At 34.4% G+C, this 23,247-nt stretch overlaps 1 protein-coding gene across 1 annotated transcript; it reads right to left on the reverse strand.

The window, feature by feature from the left end:
* Positions 1 to 5,237: 5,237 nt before the first annotated feature.
* Positions 5,238 to 23,177, reverse strand: LOC138701050 (ATP-binding cassette sub-family F member 3). Its single transcript, XM_069827596.1, has 13 exons — positions 23,031 to 23,177; positions 22,744 to 22,852; positions 21,251 to 21,425; positions 20,563 to 20,789; positions 18,556 to 18,660; positions 16,991 to 17,149; positions 14,195 to 14,395; positions 13,297 to 13,479; positions 12,137 to 12,310; positions 10,362 to 10,536; positions 8,916 to 9,096; positions 6,921 to 7,141; positions 5,238 to 5,624 (listed from the first exon to the last, which is right to left on the reverse strand). Exons 1-13 carry the CDS (start codon positions 23,101 to 23,103, stop codon positions 5,469 to 5,471), a joined length of 2,139 nt encoding a protein of 712 aa, XP_069683697.1. The 5' UTR covers positions 23,104 to 23,177; the 3' UTR covers positions 5,238 to 5,468.
* Positions 23,178 to 23,247: the final 70 nt, after the last annotated feature.

The following is a 23,247-nucleotide window of genomic DNA, read 5'->3' on the forward strand; positions in this document are numbered from 1 at the left end:
TTAACTATCATACCAGCAGTAAACAAGTTCTTATATGACGAACTGTTGAACATTAAAGCAGTACCATTAAATTTCAAACTTGTTAACAGTGTTATATATGTCTGTTTCTAGTAATTATCATGTACTTGAGAAACAACTACTGGTACTCCAACTATCATATACAATTCTTCACATTGGTAGACATCTGTCTGCCTTATGTTCTTATACATAGTGCAACAACAGGAGCTGTGTACAGTGGTCACATGAATTTTAAACACTTCTACACAAAAAATTCTTAAGCTTCTGTATTAGTAGAAATGTTATTTTGGACTTGGTTAAAACCCAAATTCATTTTAATTCAAGAGCACCAGGGCTATGAGGGAGAGAGCCAAAACAGATGCTCGTGTCACCAAAAAAGAAATCACAAATAAATGTGTGGCAACTTCTTGTCAGTAACCAATGATATTTATTTTCATGTCAAGTCTAAAATGAAGTGCTGTCGACATAGATCAGTGTTCGTTTTAAAGTCGTAATATTTGGTAAATAGCTTCTCTGTAATACAGGTTTCTCTGATGGCTACCTAATTTAATTAGAGTGCTGAATTACAATCACGGAAGCATTCCTCAGATTTCATTCCTAATAAAGCAAAATTATTTTCATGAAACTCTTTCTTTTCTGTCTTGAAGAGCCTTGTCAAGATGTTTTTTCGAAACAACTATGGCAGGATTCTCATAATGTGGAGTCAGAACAAAATGAGCTCTCTACCGGAGACAACCTGGACGTGACACAACACCCATGACAGCAGTGTCTACGCACCATATTCAATATCCAACAATAAGGTAACTAATTTATACATTTTAGCAGTTGTGCATAATAGTAATAATATGAGGGATTTATGACATCTAGTTAATGGCTGCCAGTTTTCCGACATTAAGATATATGGATCATATGCAGAGACTGAGAGGAAGGCAGAAAATAGGAACGATTGGAGCATGCTGGGTTTGCAGTGAAAGACCTGTCCTTGGGCAGAACACAATGAATAAATGAAATGGGTGAAATTTCTGTTTCCTACATTTTCTAAGCTAGAGACTTAATTTTCTTGTATAAAACAACCTTTTGTTACTAGTATTAATGCCCCCAAGCTACATTAGTCTCTCTTCAATAATTTTGAGTTATTAAATTAAAAAAAAAAAAAAAAATTGACCTTTTCAAAATGTGTATTTCCACAAAATTTAACTTACAGGTCCTAAACAAATTGTACAGCATCTTTTGACAGTCATATAATTTAACAGCAAAGCCATAATTTGAATTTTGAATGTATGAGTGACCTGAAAAAATTTTCAGTCAGTTTAATTCGTTAATATCCAGATGATATACTTAATTTTTCAATTTTGAAAATATTTACTTTATCAAAAAAAAAGACTGTACCTTACTTTTAACCACACTTTTCAGAAGATGCAGTAAACATTTCAACTTCTTAGCATGTAATTTGTTAAAGACATTTGAATGTGAGTAAATTCAATAGAAATAAAGGTGTGGAAAAAGTATATTTTCTATTACGAAAACCTGTTTGTAATTGTGAAATATAACTAAAGCATGAATTTTGAGGACGATCATGTTGATAAAATTTGGCCAACACACGAATGAAAGGTTTTTTTTTCTCGAAAAATTGCCAACATTTCACTCATCTCCTATCTTGCGGTTGTACTTAGTTCTTACACGGGAAAACATTTTTTTTTTTACAATACATTGTGATCATTCTGACACTGACAATTGTATCAGCTAATTTGATGATAATCAAGATTTATTGTCGAAAAACAAGCAATCTTATGTTCATATAATAGAGCAAGTGGATCTATATAACGAGATTATTTCTTTCCAATGCAACTTACAAAGAAATGACAAAAATAGTACACACAATTTCAATTACATGATCCAAGCATAGTTCTAAAAAAAGTTAATTTTTTTCGTCTTTGAAGGATAAATATCTGGGAAATTCCGAATATAATGCATGGGTCATTTCAACATTTATTTTGTATCTAGTTATGTCTTTTTGACAACATTTATTTTATATCTAGTTATGTCATTTTTTAATAATGTTCTAAAACGCGTGGTTTTACAGTAATATTTCTCTGCAGAAGGACCAACTATTCACTTGATTGATAGAGTCGGATTTCTGTACCACAGACCTGAACATACGGGACCAAGTCCTCTTGCCAGCATTCTATCATTATTCCTCATTATCAACCTGGTATGAAGGGTTTCAAATCAGACATGACTAATCCACATGAAATAGTTTCGAAGATTTACAAGGTTTAAGTTCAGCTGCGAATGCTTAAATACATATGTTTCCAAAATTAATCTCACAATTGCAGCCTTCAGCAGTTAAGGAAACTGTTATTCATGCTTACCACAAAGTAGATTAAGAGAAGAAAATTTTTGTGATATTGTGGGTTAGTGGCTTGAAACCCTTTGTGTAATGTAGAGGGAACGGGGAAGCTGTATTTAAAAGGAATTTCTATTATCTGAACAACTGAGCATGTCCATATTTATAAACATTTTTGATAGAGTTGATAGAAATAAACTTTTAGAGATTTTACGCTATGATAATGTGCCAAACCAAATCATTCTCTCCATTTATAATTTATATCAACAAATGAAATTGCCATAAGAACTGAATGCGGAACTACCAGCTGGACTCCCATCAACCAAGGTGTTAGGCAAGGGTGCGGTCTTTCCCCTCTGTTGTTTATTATATATATGAACCATATTTTATACATTTGGAGACAAAGTCATCATGCTGGAATTCAAATTAATCGAAACACAGTTCTCAATACACTGTTTGCTGACGATCAGGTTATTATCGCTCAAACAGAGGATGCTTTACAGAGAGCCATTTATAATTTGCAAATAATTGCCTCAGATTTCAATATTGAAATCTCAAAAGAGAAAACGAAAGTCATGGCATTTTCGGGAGAGAACCCAATTCCAAGTAAGATCATGATAAATAATACTTTAATTGAACGTGTTAATTCATTTAACTATTTAGGTTATAACCTCTCTTACATCACTGATGAAGATATGTCAAAATATCTAAATTTATAAAAATCACTGGCGTGATTAACACAGTCTTCAAATCATCTCATGTTCAGAAACATACAAGGCTAAAGGTGTATAAAACACTAGCTCGACCGGTTCTCACTCACGGTAGCGAGGCATGGACAATCAGAAAAGCTGATGAGCAAAGGCTGACGACAGCTGAAATGAGGTTCATGCGACGAACAGCGGGATGCTCTTTACTGGAACACCGTAAAAATGTGGACATATTGCAGGAACTAAAAATGGATCCTATAGTTAATTTTGTTCAACAATATCGACTTCAGCGGAAAAAACATGTCGAAAGGATAGATCGCACTAGATGGCCTAAACAGATTCTTACTTATGTACCAAGAGGAAAGAGGAAATTGGGAAGACCACGCAAGTGCTGGCATGAGACCGTAACAGATCCTGTAGGGTCTAATACGTGAAGGATATGATGATGATGATTATTGAGTATGTATAATTGAAGTCATACTGACGACGTGCAAAAATATTTGAGTTTGGGATATTTATTAAGTCCCAGAAGATAGTACAGGCCAGTTACTTTATGGTGACAGCTCTGGCCTGGCGACGCAGTGGTTTGGGCGAGTTCACTGTTTGTTCGAAGGGGTGTTCATTTTAGTCTTCCCCTGGCTGCGCTAGCGGTCACATCTCGGGAGCGTTAGGGTGGGCGTGCAGTCGCGCTAAGGATGTACTACACCACCACTGTCTTGTATATTGCAATTTAGTGTGTTTGTTACGTACATTTCATTTAGTTACTTAAATAGTTGTAGTGCTGCTGTTTTGTATTGTTTAGTATGTAGTATTTATTGTCTAGATTCACTGCTATTTTCTGTTTGTGAAAATGCTGCCTGTTAGAAGCAAACTGAAAGGTCGGGTATTGCATTCGCAGTCGCGAGCAACATGTAGAGCTTTATGAAGATAGCGTCGGAAGAAAAAATGTAACAAATGTTGGAAAACTTGTAGCAGAGTTTACCGCTGTGTTAGCCAAATAATAAGGGAGACTAAAGACATTAATAATCGGCGCCAAAATCAACTGTGGACAATTTTAATGAAGCTGTCATAAGACGAACCAAAGCACGAGTTCTGTAGTTGACAGAAATAGCGGCCCAAATTTAAAATATATATATATATATATATATATTATTGAAATTGAAAGACTGTCGACTTTCAGGGAGGTATCTCGACTTTGAAGAAAGTTATTTTGAAATTAGGATTTCATTGGAAAAAAAAAAAACACAAAATAATCGCCAAATTCTGGTCGAGCATCACAGCATTAGGGCCATAAGTTTGCAGTATTTGAGGAAAATAAAGAAGTACAGAGAAGATGATGATGATGATGATGATAGTGGTGGGAAAGGTAACAATGAAGCACTGATGAACATTACCGATATTTCTGCATGAGTATATTTCATTGTTAATTAGTGATTAACTGTTAAATATAGTGATTCGATTTCTGGTCAGTATATTTCCACATTAGTGTTTATTAGTGATTATTGTTCCGAACTGTTGCTCATTGTATTTCCATGTTAGTTTACTTCTTTAGTGTTTATTATTGTTCCGAACTGCTGCTCATTGTATTTCCACATTAGTTTACTTCTTTAGTGTTTATTAGTGACTACTGTTCCGGAGTATGAAGTGAACACAGTGACAGGAGTTCAAAATTATGCAGACGCTGCAACGTGAGACTTCATTTCTAATATGACTGTATTTCCCTCCCTCCATTCCCTCCGTCTCGGATCGGTCTCCCTCCCACAGTCGAACCTTCTCCTCTCTCGCGTCGACGAGCTGTCACCATAAAGTAACTGGGCTGTACAAAATAGTTTATATAAATCCGAGAAAGAGGGTAAAACCAGAAGAGATTGTGAGTAAACTTCTAAAACTAATTAATTAAGGGCTTAGTTACTGCGCCATCTTGATGAACAGGTACGCACATGAAGGTGACGCATTCAGGACTACTTTATTCACCTGTAGTTCTATTCTCTTTAAGTATGCAGTTTGATTTTAAAAAATAACAGGATAGAACTTGTTAACAAGACACCTACAGTTCATTGTCCTGTATCCTGCATACGAGCAAATGTACTATAGCAAACATTCTACACTGTGCACTTACCTTATTCTCGTAGTTCAATATTCAGGATTTAGTTTACTCGAAAGACTATACATTAAAACATTTTATTTTGTATTTTATAAATATGTATATAATTTCCTATTAATCCACAATTCACAAAATCACACAACAGCCTGCAAACAATAAATAGAATGTTTGATTTGATTCAAATCAGCATTTGCAGCATTATGGAGATGTTATATAGAGTACTTTAACTCAGAGACTCTGATTTCAACAACAAGGAATGGGCGGTCGCATTATTTTAATTGTTCATGTTTTGCTATTTTGTTTGTGCCTCTAACTCTCGTTCCACTATTCGCCGGTACTCATCAAAGCCTCCTTCAATGCTCTTCACACTACCGTTTCCGCATACCCAGAGTTCTTTGCACACCATTCGAATCAGTCGCTCGTCATGTGATACCAGTATCACACCTCCCTGTAACAAAGAAAATAAAAATGAAAAAAAAAAAAAAAAACTCCTCTTAGCTCTAAGAGGGTCTAAATATCTGAAAGAATTTCATGATCATAACTGTCTTCATAAGGATTGTGTATTAGGAGTATATGAAAATTTATAAACTCTAACATTGAAAAATGTTATAATTCTTTTGCTACCACGCAAATTGCAGGTAGCCTCACACTTGAATTTGCGAACCAATTTCTCCTACAGTTATCCTTCAGTCATATATAATCTATTAAAGTCAAAATTAATTTGATGATACATATGATGATGAAATATCTCGTGTGTCTTTAGTGTATCATTCTAGTAGGTTTGTTATTTTATATATACAGCAGTATATTCGTTTAAACTTTTTAACAGTTATATTATTTTGTCTCAATTTTTCTCATAGAAACAATGCATTTAGCATTCTAGCAGAAACTATTAACTAGGAACTTTTATCTACTTTCTTCACTGAAAAATTTCTCTGAACTACATAAGCCATTCAGTGCCAAGTTTATAATTAGGTAAAACCAGAATTTTATAATGTGTAATATTTTTGTCACATTTCTTTTTCTCTTTCACATTGCAGATACTTCATCATATGGGTCGAAACTTCTCTTGAAGCAGTTTAAGAATCTATGAAAGTGAGTATTAACATTATTTAATTCAATTCTTTTGACACACTTGAAGGGGCAATTATGATGGAAATCTTCTAATGTATACTTTGTAGTCTTCAAGAAGAGCTCACATAGCATGTAATAATTCATAAATATGGTTTATTAAGTCTCATCAGATGTCAACTGTTTCGTATTTTAAATTTGGAATAGGGAATATTACCGAAGGGATTGTGAGTCGACTTCATAGACTTCAGAGGCATAGACAAAGGACCAATTATGGGCGAATTAGTCTAACTGGTCATTATTTTTTATATCCAATGGCATGTACTTGACTTTGCGTCATTCACCCATGCGTACCCATCTATGAGTGACACGCCTAAGCTTTAGTTCTTTTTGCTGCTGCAAGCATTGTGAAAACCTACCACCAAGTACCATCTTTGTCCACCACAAATTCTACTTGAACCTGCTGGAATTCGAACCCAGGTTACCAGCACAGAGTGTGCTCTAAACATTTGGTTAACGGTGCAACTAGTCTTCATTTCTATTCTATTTCCTCTGCCATTACACTTCAATTGTCGTCTTACTAACTTCGATTCTCCTTTTTAACTTCGATAAAGATCACTAAATAAGCAATTTTTAATATCAAAAGTTACTTCAGCACACATATGATAATCACCGTGTATTTGTTGATGGCTTTCCCAAGGGCTTCAATCGTCTCAATGTCCAGATGATTGGTGGGCTCATCAAGCACGAGGAAGTTAGGATTCCCCATGCACATCCTTGCAAAGGCCACCCGAGACTTCTGACCTCCTGATAAACTGGCCACGGTTTGCAGAGCCATATCTCCTGTGATGCCAAAGCTACCCAACTGTCGACGATATTCTTCAATAGGTTTACCTGCATACAGAAACCACAATGCATTTACATTATACATATTTTGAGCAAATCTAAGATGTCTGTGTAAGACAATTGTTTCGGCCATCTTCAAAATAGAAATCATGTAATCTGGAGCTGAATATGAACATGACATATACTGAACGAGGCACAAGTGTGAAAGATGCATAGCAGAAAATGTTCTCTTGGTTAATGCCTGCTTTTTTCGCATAAGGATGGAAGTCTACACTATAATAAACACAATCGGATAATTGAATAATTTGAAAGCAATAGTACCCATTTGGTTTCGTAAATTAGAATTAAAACTGAATGGAAACTTCCAAATACATTATTTGATAGTTACATTGCACTATTAAGTCAGCTTTACTTGACAGTGCATATGTCTGACAAGTGGCACACTGCTGGGAGGTATAAGCATGCATGGCACTCAGTGTCAATAAATTATGCTACTGCACATCTTCCTGCTGTAATGTGATACAGTAGAACCCCAATTATCCGTCTGTCATTCTCTCCTTTTTTGTTGCAGAAAAAATACTGAGTACTGCATAATATATTAGTACGTATTTTTTTATAGAGAGTGATATTATAATACAAGCCTTTGTCCTTACACATTATGATCTACTGTTCGAGTGACCTGTTTAATTTCTCTGCAGAACGTCTCCCAGAAGTGCCAAAAGAATACAATGTGTTGTGCAAAGTAAGTATCGAAGATAAGTGCATATAATTGAGTGGTTTTGCAAAAGAGGAACTGTGGCTCATCTCACATCGGAATACGAGATTGGAATTACAACTGTGCAGGATTTAATAAAAAACAAGGATAAAATGTATAAATTAATTAATTCTATAGCATGAGACTTATAGTTTTCCTATCTTTCCACAGACATCCATTATAGAAAGTTTCCTTGACCCTTAGAAACCCGTAATTGACATACATTCATTCATTCATTCATTCATAGTGTTCTCTCACTGCAAATCCAGCATTCTCCAGTCTTTCCTTTTTTCTGCCTTCCTCTTAGTTTTCGCATATGATCCATATATCTTAATGCCGTCTATTATTTGATATCTTCTTCTGCCCCGAAATCTTCTCCCGTTCACCATTCCTTCGAGTGAATCCTTTAGTAGGCAGATTCTTCTCAGTCAGTGAACCAACCAATTCCTTTTTCTCTTCCTGATCAGTTTCAGCATTATTCTTTCTTCACTCACTCTTTCAAACAGAGCTATTATACTTAAAACTTGTGATCCACTACCTAATGTGTTAAAACACATGACCACAGAGAAAATTTCGAAACTCATTATGAAGCACTTAATTCTTCTATGGTACGGATTATCCGATTTTTTCGATTAACCGTTCAGCTCACCCCCTTCATTACCACGGATAATAGAGGTTCTACTGTATGTGGATTTCGTTTAACAGTATCTGTGCAATGAAGTGCTCTAAAAACATGCAGTTAAATGAACAGAAGTTCAGAAAAACAGAGGAAACTAAAATGAACTAATATTTTATAAACATATTTCGCATATTTATCCAATAAATTCCTTTAACATTTTTTTAGCCAAAATTCCATACTATAAATGTACCTTATGTTGAGAGCCACAATTGTTTTATTCATCACAACTTAATCATAATGGAACAGAGAATGATACACTGTAAGATAATATACCTGGATGAAATCAAAAGTTTCTTAAACTGTGTGCCATACTGTTTAGTGTAAATTCCACATATATTCTCTTAACTTAATACAAAGGAAACACTGTATGTTACTTCAATAGTTGATACCTGGGTAACTTGACTGCAGCAGTTCTACAGACGATACATTCATTTCAAGCTGGTCCACATGGTGTTGGCTGAAGTAGCCAAACTTCAGGTTCCGGTGAACATGACGAATTCCTTTCGTAGGAGCGAGAATACCCATGATAATTTTCAGGAGAGTTGTTTTACCAGCTCCATTGTCTCCAACCTGAAATTATATCTCTCTATCAGTTGAAGGTAGTTTTGTTACTGTATAATGCAACACAGCAGCTTGAAGGCAGTCAGTCAGTCCATCCACCCACACACCTCATTCATTCATTCTTAAATTTCATTAATTTTATTTTCAATTTGTTCATTATATCATTTATGCTTCCCTTATTTAAATTCGTTATTAAATCTTTTCATTTTTTCCATTCGTTTTTCTTTTAATTTAACTACATCATTAATTTCTATTTTATTTAATTATCCGTCTTTCAATTCTATATTAAATCATTCTTTGATTTTATCATTCATTCGTTCTTTCAATTAAATTATTCAATCCTCTATATTCCTTCCGTTTTTCAAACCATTCATGATTTTAATTTGTTGCTTAAATCATTCATGCTTTCGCTATTACATTCATTCCTTTAGTAGCCACGTTTTCATTCTTCCTTCATTTCATTCATTCTTTATTACTTAGCCAAATCATTCATGCTTTCATTATTGCAATCATTCTTCCTTTATTTCATTAATTATTTTTAATTAGGTAAGTCATTCATGCTTTCGTTATTGCAATCATTCTTGCTTTTATTTCATTCGTTTTTAACTAACTATGTCATTAGTGTTTTAGTTATTGCAATTATTCTCCCTTTGTTTCATTCATTCATTATTTAATTTGCTGACAATGAATCATATTTTTAATATCACTCATGGTTTCTTTATGGCAATCATTTGCTCTTAAATCATTAATTAAATTAATCTTCCCTAATATAATTTACTTTTTAAATTCGTTAATTGTATGAACAAATGTGTTTTTTATTTCATTCATCATTTCCTTACCTCACACATCACATAGGTATTCTGTAAGATTTATGATGTATAATGAGGCAAGTATCATTATCCTATACTCTATTATCACACTATTATCTCTCTGACTCTAAATTGCTTGAATAGTTTCAAAAACATCCTTAAATAAAGAACCTGCTATACCTATGGTGGAAACTGGATCCATAGCAACCTGAATTTATTTGTATACAAGTAAAAAAAATGTGCATTTTACTCAAATACTTTGGTGGGTTAGGACATGGGTCTTCATTTCTCATAGCAGATTTGTTATCAGCATTTCCAGAATGACTTTACAGTTCATCCTAATAGACATGGCAGTTAAAATAGTTCAGTTTATATATGTGATGTTAAGAATGTTGAGACTGTTAAGAGAATTTATGTTAAGACATAAGTGTGAACTTGTTTGTAAAAGTGCATTGCAATACTTACAATGCATATCCTAGATTCTAATGTAGCACCTAAATTGACATTGCTGAAGATCATCTTGTCAGGCGAGTAGCCGAATGACACTTCGTTAATTTGAAGGATTGGAGGTGACAAGGCCTCTGCCTCTGGGAACTTAAGCACCACCTCAACTTCTTTCTCAATGGCCTTCAACTCTGGACTGTGAAAGAATACTGACAGTGATTAAAAACACACGCAACATAATGACATATCATTCGGACACTTTCTCCTATTCACTAATGAATGTGAGCATCATCACCATCACCACCACCACATTTCATGGACTGGACCCTTTGTCTATTCCATTTTTACTTCTGTGATGAATATTAAGTTTTATTTAACGATGCTCGCAACTGCAGAGGTTATATCAACGTCACCGGATGTGCCAGAATTTTGTCCCGCAGTTCTTTTACATGCCAGTAAATCTACTGACATGAGCCTGTCGCATTTAAGCACACTTAAATGCCATTGACCTGGCCCGGGATCGAACCCGCAACTTTGGGGATAGAAGGCCAGCGCTATACCAACTCGCAAACCAGTTCTGTGATGATTATGGACCTAAACTAGATACAGTAGTCCCTCTTAACCGGCAACAAAGGAACCAGACTAGTTCCGGATACGAGATTTTGCTGGATAATTGAATAAATATTAAAAATAAATAAATACTTGTTCATATTTTATGATGCCAACTGTTGAAACATCAGCCATGTGAAACTTATTTCTCAATCACTTCATCATAACTAAATAACATAGTAACTGTGTGGATTTTCTTTATTAAAACACATCACACAATGCAACTAATAAACTAATTTAGGTTCGAATATTCACTGAACATGAAAGTTTGTGCAAACGTTCTAATATGGCAACACGAAGTCGGTGCAGCTGTGGCAATGCAACAGATTTAATTTTTTTTTTTGTCCATCCAAAAGTGTTGTTGTTTTGGTATTGCCGGTTACAAGGGATTTCACTGTATTTACAAACTGGACTCCCAGATCAAGTCATCGGCATGGCACAAAGTCACTGTTAGGACAAATGAAACCTATTCCCAATGGAAAGGAGATAATAATAATAATAATAATAATAATAATAATAATAATCTTAAAATTTATAGTTGTATAGATAATAATATAATAATATTTCATTTTGTTTCAAATATAAATACCATGCAAGAAGCCTAAACAATAGTATACATATGAAGCTTATCTCTGATGAGGTTCTGGCTGATATGTATATCTATCATCAGGCAGTGCATCTCACTTCACGGCATGTGTCAGAGGAAGAACAATTGAGTAGCTTAATATCAAAGACGGACATCAATCGAAATTTAGATAGCTGTGGTTTTTTATACAATTTTTCATGCTCTTTCCAGTTATAGTGAAACCATATGCAAACTCTCACTACATTTATGAAATAAATTGTGTTAAATATTACAAAGAACACTGTGAATTAAAAAACTGCCTCTAGATCAAAACTATGGAGATGACAGATGTTCGTCTTTGATATTAAATTACTCAATTGTTTGTATCCATCTGAAGTCTGATTAGTGTAACATGTATCTAGTCATCGATGAATGCAATGGAGGAAGAAAGGAACTGGCCAACCTACTCTATTATCTTCTGGCTTCGTTGCCTCATGAGTTATGGCCTTTATTGATGTCACTTATGAGGTTCAAACCTGTCTTCCAATAATTGACTAAACAACAACATATGAAGTGAGCTTAAATTTTTAAAGCAGTAATTTGTTATACAGTATGTGCTTACAGTTTCTCCAGCATCTTTATCTTGCTCTGTACGCTGGAAGCTCGATTGGCATTGTATCGAAACCTGTCAATGAATTCTTGCACGTGGGCCCGATGTTGTTGCTGTGCCTCAAATTCTCGCTGCTGATTCCGTAGCTTTTCTGTCCTGGTTTTCTCGAAGTTCTCGTAATTGCCTCTGTATAAAAATATTGATACAAACATATCTTTACTTAGTTACTGTTCTACTTACGTATATTTTCGTTTTAGTTAATTGTGGTTTTAAAGACAAATTATTAATTGCAGATGAGATGACATGGAATGTGGCATGAAAATATTTACAGTTGGATTCAAATAATGATATACCTATTTGATGAATTTTCAAGACACTATGAGGTATATAAAAACTTTCTGAGAGATTTTCTTTTGGAACAGCAAACCAATTTAACACTGACACAATGCTAAGGCATATACTTCTCACACCTTTGTTTATGCATTGAAATCCAGTATACTGGGGACAGAACATCTAGAAGCTTACTTTTAAGCGGTCTGACCGCCCCCTCCTCCTGCACTAGCTGCAAAACATTTTCTGAACGGAAGTTATTGTACTTTGAGAGCGCAGCTGGATCAGTGAAAATAAGTGGTCAACATTTTCAATTTGTAGTGCAACGAACAATTCTGCTGTGTGTGGGTTCTTCTGTAGTGACGTCACTGAAGCCTCTAGTTGTTCTGTCCCCGGTGTACAGTCATAATGTCAAACATATCGATCGTCTAGTTCAAAAGTGCGACAACTCAAAAAAACAAGTTTTGAGATATCTTCAGTTGAAAGTTTCAAATAAATCACTAGAAAGGAGCAGAGTTCATAACCACGAAAATTAGAAATGAGTCAGTATTCAGGACGAGTATATCACAATCTTCCAGTTCATTATTAATACATTTCGAAATGTACTAATAGTGAATTAGTAAAGCCCATAGTTATAATTATTTCTAAAGATGTTTATTTAGTTTTTTTCTTTTTGGTTGTAAATTTGACTTATCTCAATATTGAATGGAAAAGAGCTCCGAAAGGGGCTTTCAGTAGTATAAACAACTAAATAATGGCAATTTTTGAGTTATCGCACTTTGAACTGGACGATCGATATGGTAAAACAATATTTAAAAAATAACCAAATTTGTCATACTTACCTGTATGCATCAATACGCTGTGAATGAAGATTCAGAATATCTGTTGGTACTGTATCAAGGAAGTTACGGTCATGAGAGACAACCAGTAATGTGGTAGGCCAATTCTGGAGGTAGTTTTCTAGCCAGATAATGGCTTTGATGTCTAACATATTCGTTGGTTCATCAAGGAGAAGCAAATCTGGTCTGTTAACAGGAGATAAATCAGTTAAAAAACAATAAAAAAACTAATTTATAATATACCATTGGCAGAAATATTAACACAGCAGAGCTAACATTTTCCAGTATGATGTTTAAATATTCGTGTTTAGTCATCTTGAGTTGTTGTAACTGTTTAATAACACAGTAGCAAAACTAAGAAGTTACATCTTGATTACACAACTTTTAACACTGTATCACTTCGGAATATGTATGATAAGAACTTTCTTGTGTTAAATATTATTAACGTACCTTGTTAACATGTTTCGACCTATTTTCGGTCATCTTCGGAACTGGTCGTTGTTGGTCTTGGTGCCTCAGTTCCTGTGTGGGTGCGTTCGTAGTGTAGTCAGAGAGAGTATGTGTTTTGAAGTTGAGTTGTGTGTTGAGAATATCGTTGGGGTGTGTTTTCGTCTGTATATTTCATATTGTTCTAGTGTGTTGAGTTTCTGGCTTTTTGGTTGGATGTCTGTGTTGATGTCTCTGTAGGTGTGGTTGGCATATGTGGAGGTGTTTTGTAATTTTGTTATGGCTGTGATGTATTCTTTGTAACGTGTTTGAAATGATCTGCCTGTCTGTCCTATGTAGAAGTTGTTTTAACGACCAGTTCCGAAGATGACCGAAAATAGGTCGAAACATGTTAACAAGGTACGTTAATAATATTTAACACAAGAAATTCTTATCATACATATTAAGAAGTTACCTTGAAAAGAGAGCACGAGCGAGGGCCAGCCTCATGCGCCATCCTCCTGAGAACTCTTTGGTGGGTCTGTGCTGCATCTCAGGGGAGAAGCCCAGACCATTCAGAATAATGCTTGCCCTGGCTGGGGCCTTGTCAGCCTCTATGTTCTGCAACTGCGTGTACACCTCTGTCAACTGGCTGCTTAGTTCAGGCTCTGTACATCTGTGGGAATGATGTGAAATAACAGAATAAGTACCCTGTGTTAACAAGCTCTTAAAATCAGGAATTATCTTATCAGATTGCAAAGGTATTTAATTATTTAACAATGACTAAGGACACATTAGTACGCATGAGAATGAAAGAATGTCTAACTTGCAAGAGTCACTGTATTGTACACAAGAGAATAACTCCTATACCAAATGTTGCATATCATACGGGGTTTTCATTTCAAAACTTCCAAGTCTAAATAATTAATTATTTAAATTGAATTCAATTTAACCAAAAACATGTCGATTTAGATATTGAGAGGAAAGTCTGAAACCAGGCTTAGTTGCATTTTAGATTTCACTCCCACTCCCCAGCCACCCCCACTTTGAAATTTCAAATGACACTCCTACATTTTTATACTTAAATATGAAAGAGTATTCAATTGTTTATACATCCCATTCATTCGTTTTCTCATATTTTGTTTTCTGTCGTCACTTGACAACCTGTATTTTTGTTATCAGTTGATTGTAGGATTAAAACTCACCTTATTTTGTGTAATTTCCTAAATTTAATCAATGAGGATGATTTATGTTCTCTCTTGAAGGGTATATACCATTTTAAAATAATTTAATACACAAACACAACTATTACATGAAATACTCAATAAATTTTTGTATCTTAATTCTCTTCATCTCTAATCAACAATAACAACAATCAACGGTAAATCAATGGCTTTCCCAAAACACACTATGAAATGTTTCATAAAAACAATTTTTATCTAGAAAGGGAAGGAAAAACGAGCAAAATCGTTTTAAACTTTTTGTTTGAAATATCTCAAAGAATAGCCCCCTAAAATTAATGACATTACTTATGGTTACATGGAATCATAACAGTATGTGGAACATATTTTGAGTACATTACGTCACTATAAAAGATACAAGCTTGCTTAACCATCTGATACATGTGAAAATTCATACACACAACCAGTGAGTAGAATATTAATTAAGATAGAATACTGTTCAAACAAATTCAGACACTTCTTACATCCAGTTTTTAAAAGTAACTATAGTTGTAAGTGTTGAATTTACATTTATTCTGTGTTACATTCGATTTGTTTAAACTACAGTATTTCAGCAGTTATAAGTTCTTGGTCTATTAAGTTATACAGTATTTTATTTTGAGTTTACATTTTTTTGGTGGCTTTCTTAATGTATGTAAAACTGATGTAACCTTAATATACATAGGCTTACATCGTAAAACAAGATTATCTCAATCAAACAAATAATTAATTCATCACTTAACACTTAATAAATAAAAACATTTTGAAAACTTTAAACTTTAGAAGTGTTAATAATAGTAGTAGTAGTAGTAGTAGTAGTAGTAGTAGTAGTAATAATAATAATAATAATAATAATAACAAAAAACTGGCAAAAATGGAATGAAATGAACTTAACTGAGTACCTTGTCACCAAAGCATTGCTGGCAAGGAATGCAGCTGGAAATATTCCTGTTGGACCAGAACCTTTCGTGGGATTTAAAGGATTTTGGTGAACTCTGTAGAGAAGAAGTTGGTGGAAGCAGGACATGCTCGCATCTCTGTGAGAGTCTGAGACACAGTAAGAAGGTGATTGAGAGAATCTGTAAGGACATTGTTCGGCAGATGAGAGGACTGTGATGAGTTTATAGATGAGAGACTGAAGTCTCAGAAATTACATGCATTAGATTGGACTCGAAAATGGAAAATTCTAACTCTATGGTGAAAATTCCAAGAGTAGATTTTGAGAGCTAAGAAAAGGATTTGCTCGCATGTAATCTATTCAAGTGATTCAATATGCCTAAGAAGATATAAATTGATTTTTTTAAATCCTGGATGAAGAACACTATCAAAAGGAACTGTGACAGATTTACTGATGGGGCAATGTACCTCCTTGAGAAAGACAGATAGTGACCAACATGTGTGACAGAAAAATAAATTAAGACTGTGTGCCAGGAGAAAAGATCACTTAACATCTAATCTATAATAGTAGGCTATATTATGAAACTAGTTTATAATGTTATACTTTATTGCATGAGTTCGCGAGTTTGATTCTGACGAATGCAGTAACTGTGTAACATTATAAACATGCTTCATTTGCTTTTTTTTTTTTTTTTGTACAGTAGCATTACGAAACAATTTATAAAGAAAGGGGTTGCTATGACAGCAGTAATGTAATTAATATTATTACACAGCAAATCATTTCATAATATTAACACACAAGTTATGCCATCATAATAGAAGTCACAACGTCTAAGTTGGTTTGGTAATACTGGTATAATATGTGCCATATTGTGAATGATTCTAACTAATGGTAAAGACTGTTTATAATGCTGATGTACAAAAAAATGTATTAAGCCTAAGAAAGTATTAAAAGTTAAGTATCATAAATTCAGAGTAGAAAATACCACGAAAGGGACTATGTGTTAGATTCTAAACTGATTAATATTTCAGGCTGTTTAATTCCACTCTTTGGACCAAGGTGACTGAATAGTTAGATCAAGCTGCAGTGCTGAAATGACAGAACAGGTCAGTTTTGTGAGAGGATACTTTGTTTATGTATTGTTTCAACTTGCCCATTATTGATGCTAACACTAATTTCGCGTTCTCTCTTCAGTAGTTCTTCACGTACAGTATCACACTGTAGAACACTCTCGAGTGCTGGGGTGTCGTCTCCCACCACTTCCTGTTCCACATGCAGCACTGATATATGTGATGGTATCCGCAACTGACCACTGGAAAAGAGAAACTTTTCTTTAAATAGGACACAATGTCTAAAAATTGTGATGATGTTTTTTAGTTGATCTATATGACCTCGCCAGAGGATTGTCAGATAACTCCATCGACCATATCCCCTCTTCACCACCTAGGGGATGCTTATGCATGCCATATCAGGTTAGCATGCTGAAATGACATTTCCTCCATTTTTGATGGAACAGTTATACTGCCGCGTCTGTTAAAAACAGGTTACACCATGAGAAAGTGAGGATGGGATTTCAGTAGGAGAGGTTATGGAATGCACTTCACTACTCCTTAAAACCCTGGAAGGAATGTCAAATACAGTAAAACTTTTGTACATTTCACACTTATGCATTCTTCACATTTTTTTTTTTTTTTTTTTTTTTTTTTTTTTTTTTTTTTTTGAGGTCCCAGCAAAATCCCAATAATTTCATGTCAATTTATTTCAGTTATGCATTTTTCGTTTATTCATTTTTTACATTTAAATGATCGTATTTTAAACATCAGGAGATCAGGAGGTAATAAATATCTATATGTTCTAAATCAATTTTGCTCAAAATCAGGTTTGTTATGAAAATGTAAGAACGTGAAAATACAGCACATGTTCATTGTTAAAATGTGGTCCGCTTTTAATTTGTGGAAATTAGAAGCTGCCCATGCTTGCCTCCCAACAATTCTATGTCCTTTAATGACACTGTAATTGAGGGCTTTGCCGGAAGAAAGGCAGATAGACCTATACGTCCTTCTTCGGGAAAACGGTTTAAAATGTAGTGAATAATTATAGTAGCAAAATTTTGTTTTGATTGTACTGTACATACCTGCAGGACAGGGCTGCGTGCGTGTATAACATTTTATTCAGTTGCGTTTTAAAATCTTAGACTGCATGTATCTCAATTTGCCATATTGATGTATACGCCCTTTTTCTGGCAAACCCCTCAATTGCTTTAAAAAAAAATATTTCGTAACACAACAAATTATTGAAGTTATTACAATTTGAGGACATGGTTTATTCCTTAGGACGAACTAGTTCAAAATAACTTACCTTTATCAAGGAGATCAAAAAGTGACAGCTTCTGCCCAACAACTTTGAATTATAACATTATTCATCCATTGTGGCTTTCAACATTTCTTCCTCTTCTTCACGCATCAATTTTGCCGTTGAGTAACCAAGTTTTCATGTTTCACTAATATTCGTAAAATTTAGGGAAAGTGTCTCAAATTATAATAAATATAAAGTTGATACAAGACGGAAAATAATTTCATTCTGCTAAAATTCTGTTAACACAGATTTTCAATCAACACAAACTCTTCACAGGATTTGAATCCACACTCCCTATCATAATCAAATTGTTACAATATAGCCTATAAAAGCAGTTAGTTATAAAGTTGACGGTTACTTTACCTGGATATCATCCTTAATAAAGTAGTTTTTCCTAGTCCATTCCTTCCAACCAATCCGTATCTTCTTCCATATGCTAAAGTAATATCTGCAGCTGTGAGCAGAACTCTGAAAAATAAAAATTCAAACATTTTACATAGAAAAAATTCTTTTGCTAAACCAAATAATGGTGTAAGCTACAATTGAACAATAAACTAAAGAAACATAATTATTAATGATGATAGTTCACATTTCAAATGTGCTGTATCAATGCTATTTGTATTAAATTTGTCCCAATGCATGTTTTAAAGGACACTGCATATCTCTGATGTGCAATGTTCTCTATATACGGTAGCTGAATATGGGAATAAAATCACTAAAACATGAAATGCTGTATTGTTAGGTTGTACACGATTTTTCCCTAACGCTACTAAGTAAGGCGACACAGCTGAACATAGTAACTAGTACTGGAATACACAAAACACAAAGACTCACTGTGATAAAGTAAACTAGGCTATATATCTTTTGTGAAGGAATAATACTATTTTTTTAAATAAGATATTTGTCAGTTATGTAATTGCTTAGGAAAATATTTGGGGCTAAGCGGGATGAAGTTACAGGAGAATGGAGAAAGTTACACAACACAGAACTGCACGCATTGTATTCTTCACCTGACATAATTAGGAACTTAAAATCCAGACATTTGAGATGGGCAGGGCATGTAACACGTATGAGCGAATCCAGAAATGCATATAGAGTGTTAGTTGGGAGACCGGAGGGAAAAAGACCTTTAGGGAGGCCGAGACGTAGATGGGAGGATAATATTAAAATGGATTTGAGGGAGGTGGGATATGATGATAGAGACTGGATTAATCTTGCTCAGGATAGGGACCGATGGCGGGCTTATGTGAGGGCGGCAATGAACCTTCGGGTTCCTTAAAAGCCATTTGTAAGTAAGTAAGTAAGTAATTATTAAATTAAACACAGAATAAATATGGAAAATGTCTGTTATTATTCGGTTGAGAAGCTTTTATCATCCAGTCTGCTGTCAAAAAATCTGAAAGTTAGAATTTATAAAACAGTTATAATACTGGTTGTTCTGTATGGTTGTGAAACTTGGACTCTCACTTTGAGAGAGGAACATAGGTTAAGGGTGTTTGAGAATAAGGTGCTTAGGAAAATATCTGGGACTAAGAGGGATGAAGTTACAGGAGAATGGAAAAAGTTACACAACGCAGAACTGCATGCATTGTATTCTTCTCCTGACATAATTAGAAACATTAAATCCAGACGTTTGAGATGGGCAGGGCATGTAGCACGTATGGGCGAATCCAGAAATGCATATAGAGTGTTAGTTGGGAGGCTGGAGGGAAAAAGACCTTTAGGGAGGCCGAGACGTAGATGGGAAGATAATATTAAAATGGATTTGAGGGAGGTGGGATATGATGATAGAGAATGGATTAATCTTGCTCAGGATAGGGACTAATGGCGAGCTTATGTGAGGGCGGCAATGAACCTCCGGGTTCCTTAAAAGCCAGTAAGTAATGTAAGAGATTTAAAACTGTGGTAGCATTTTTACTGATATTTGTTATTCATTTTATATGGGATAGGAAACCATGGTAGCATATTCAAGAGGGGTATAACTAAAACTTTTTAGCGAAATACTAAATTCATGACATTTCAAAGATGGACCTACTTTCGTTTTCAGACGAAAAAAAAGATGGGTAAGGAAAAGGTAGCCCACTGGTTGGAGCTGCAGATCCAACTGTTGAAATGTCGTGAATTCTGTAGTTCACTAGCAATGAATCAAGTTCAATTGAAACTATTTTCATTATAGTTTTCCAATGTATTATTTAGGAAACTTAACAGATTTTAAATATTAAGTTTTGTTATTTTGAAGTTCCATAATGCAGTGAATTTTACAAACATAGAGACTCAGTTACTATGGGAACCAAGTCAATCAAATGTTTCTTTATGTTACAGGAACACTCTTTGTAACAGCTTGATAAAAGTGGCAAACAAAAGCTTTACCTGTTTCCATATGCCACATCGAAGTTCTCAATGCGAATATCCTGTGCACGATTGTTCCCCTTGTCCTCCATCTTAGCCTCTTTCTTGCTGGTGACTTGAGATGCAGTTGCAGACTCAAGTCGGGGTATCGCTTGAGTATTGCGACTGTTGGCAGAGTCTTGACTCCTCTTCTCTTGTTTCTGCTGCAGCTTTGCTTCTGCTTTCTCCAATTTTTTGGCATCAACTTTCTGCATCAGGTAGGTGTTATGCTCTATAGTATTGCAATTAGCACAGGGCGTTTGGTGATGGTGATGGTGATGGTGATGGTGGTGGTGGTGATGATGGTGATGGTGGTGGTTGTTGTTTAGGGGAGCGGGGATGGGTGAAATTTCTATTTTCTACAATTTTTAATGTAGACACTTTATATTTTGTAAACTTCATTCTGTTATTATAAGTATTCTTGCATATATGTTTCATTATGATCAGATGAATGGATTTTGAGCTATTCAAATTTAAAAAAATTCATATTTTCAAAATCTGTCTCCACTTATAAAATTTAAGTTTCATGCATGACTTTTTACGACAGCTCTGATATGGTTAAAAAAAAACTAAGTATCCAGAATTTTAAATTTACATCTGTAAATTGGAGGGAAATGTTTTTAAAATATGTGCAATTTCAAAATATAAATTTTTAGTGTTTAAAACTTACTAGTCCATCATCTCTTGACATCACCCAAATGCTCTTAATATCTTCAATATTGTTCTCCAAATTGGCAGCCATCGTAGCAAGATGAACTGGTGCATTCAATACCTTTGCTGGTCCACTATTCAACATGGTCGTTTTCTCAGGTTTCATTAAATGTAAAAGTTTATCACAGATATTTCTAAAAAAAGAAAAAGATTCACAAATTACCACAAAGTTAACATTACTATAATTCGAAACTATTTCTGTCCTAAGCATATACATGCATACAGTGTGTTCCCATTCAGACCAGTCCCAGGTAAAAAAAAACCGCACACACACACATACACACAAACCCCCCCCCCCCTCCTGCGCATTACTCGGTTGATTAACGAACTAGCCTACAGTGGAATTAATGATAGCCAGTTTATATTTCGTTGAATGGGACCAGAATTCGGCATATGGATACCTGACACTGGTATTACAGTTGCGGAAAATCTAGGGAAAAAAACCAACATCGTAATCAGACCATGTATCATTCTCACACCTGGATGCTGCTCCGGATCAGTAGACAAAAGAGCCTACCATCTGAACTACGCCAATGGTTCATATCGAAATTAATGTCATTTCTAAAATTGAAGGTACAGTTTCATCTGTAATAAGTTTATGTTTTTTTGCCATTATGTTTCTATTCCAACGTATATCAGTGAAAATGAATGAAGCTTAGAGTCGATGAGTATTATTTTATTTTATACCTAATTACAAAATTAACACACGTAATAAAAAATGACCCGAGTACCTACCCACACTAACCTTAGGTTGTTATCTTAATTTTTAATAATACGTAATTCATCCATCTAAACTGTGGAACTGTTGTTACACTTTTTAAAAGCCTTGTCATATCTAATTTAAGCTACGTGGTAAGATATGAACAGTATACGGCATTTGAAGAAAAAGGTAAGTTGGAAGGAGGATTGAGCAATTTGGGTCTCGAGTAAACATTTTTCACACCGAGCAAAAATTATATATATATATATATATATATATATATATATATATATATATATATATATATATACACACACCGCTTTAAAGCCCCTAAATATGAGAGCCAGAGTCAAACCAAACAAATACCGATACCTACATTAAATACAATTTAGTGATATGATTTATAGTGGCTTAACAGCAGTATTTAATAAATTTAGGCTATATATTGAACGAACTGAAAAAAATTATAACAGTAAGCACACCATAAGATAAATGTATGATTTAAATATGATTTTATAGTGTCGAAAGTTCTTTAGTTGTGCAATAATTCTAGCGGCTACATACAGTACCGGTAATGATATTGATGGTGTCTTTGTGTTTCCGTAGCTATAGAACAAGCATTAAATGCATAGTTTACGATTTCAAATGAACACTGATGAGTTTGATATGAATGAAAACGAAAATGAAATTAAAATTATTGTAGCGCCAACGAGAATGACCTACAATACATGAAAAACAGCTGATTATGTCACCTAATGTCCATTTCTGACTTCTCTTCGGCAACCTCGTGCAGTACTTCCCCAATCGCATCATAAAGCTCACCACTATCTTCAAAATCCTCTGCTCCACTCGTTAAAATGCCTATAATGGAAATTTACAGTGTATTATTTAAAATTGACACATTTCAGCACACTGAGTAGCAAAGAAAGAATCAATTGCTTTACAACCTTCTTTGCAAATCTACTAATTTCAATTATACTTTATTTATAACATGAAAAACCTGTTTTATGTATTATTAGAACTAATAAATCACACATACCTTCTACATACTGATATAAATCATCATCAATTAAAGGGAATTCAGATTTAATGTATTCGCCGCAAGCTGCCATGTTGCAGAATGCAATTAGGGCGGGTGCAGTAGGGCCAACATTTGATGCTAATGAGTTTTGTACATTATCTCATATGTCAAATCTCATCGAGAAACTGATATACATTATTTATTATGCTTTTTTATTGCAATTTTATTGCGACAA

Source organism: Periplaneta americana, chromosome 6 (genome assembly GCF_040183065.1).
Source record: "Periplaneta americana isolate PAMFEO1 chromosome 6, P.americana_PAMFEO1_priV1, whole genome shotgun sequence".
NCBI lineage: Eukaryota > Metazoa > Arthropoda > Insecta > Blattodea > Blattidae > Periplaneta > Periplaneta americana.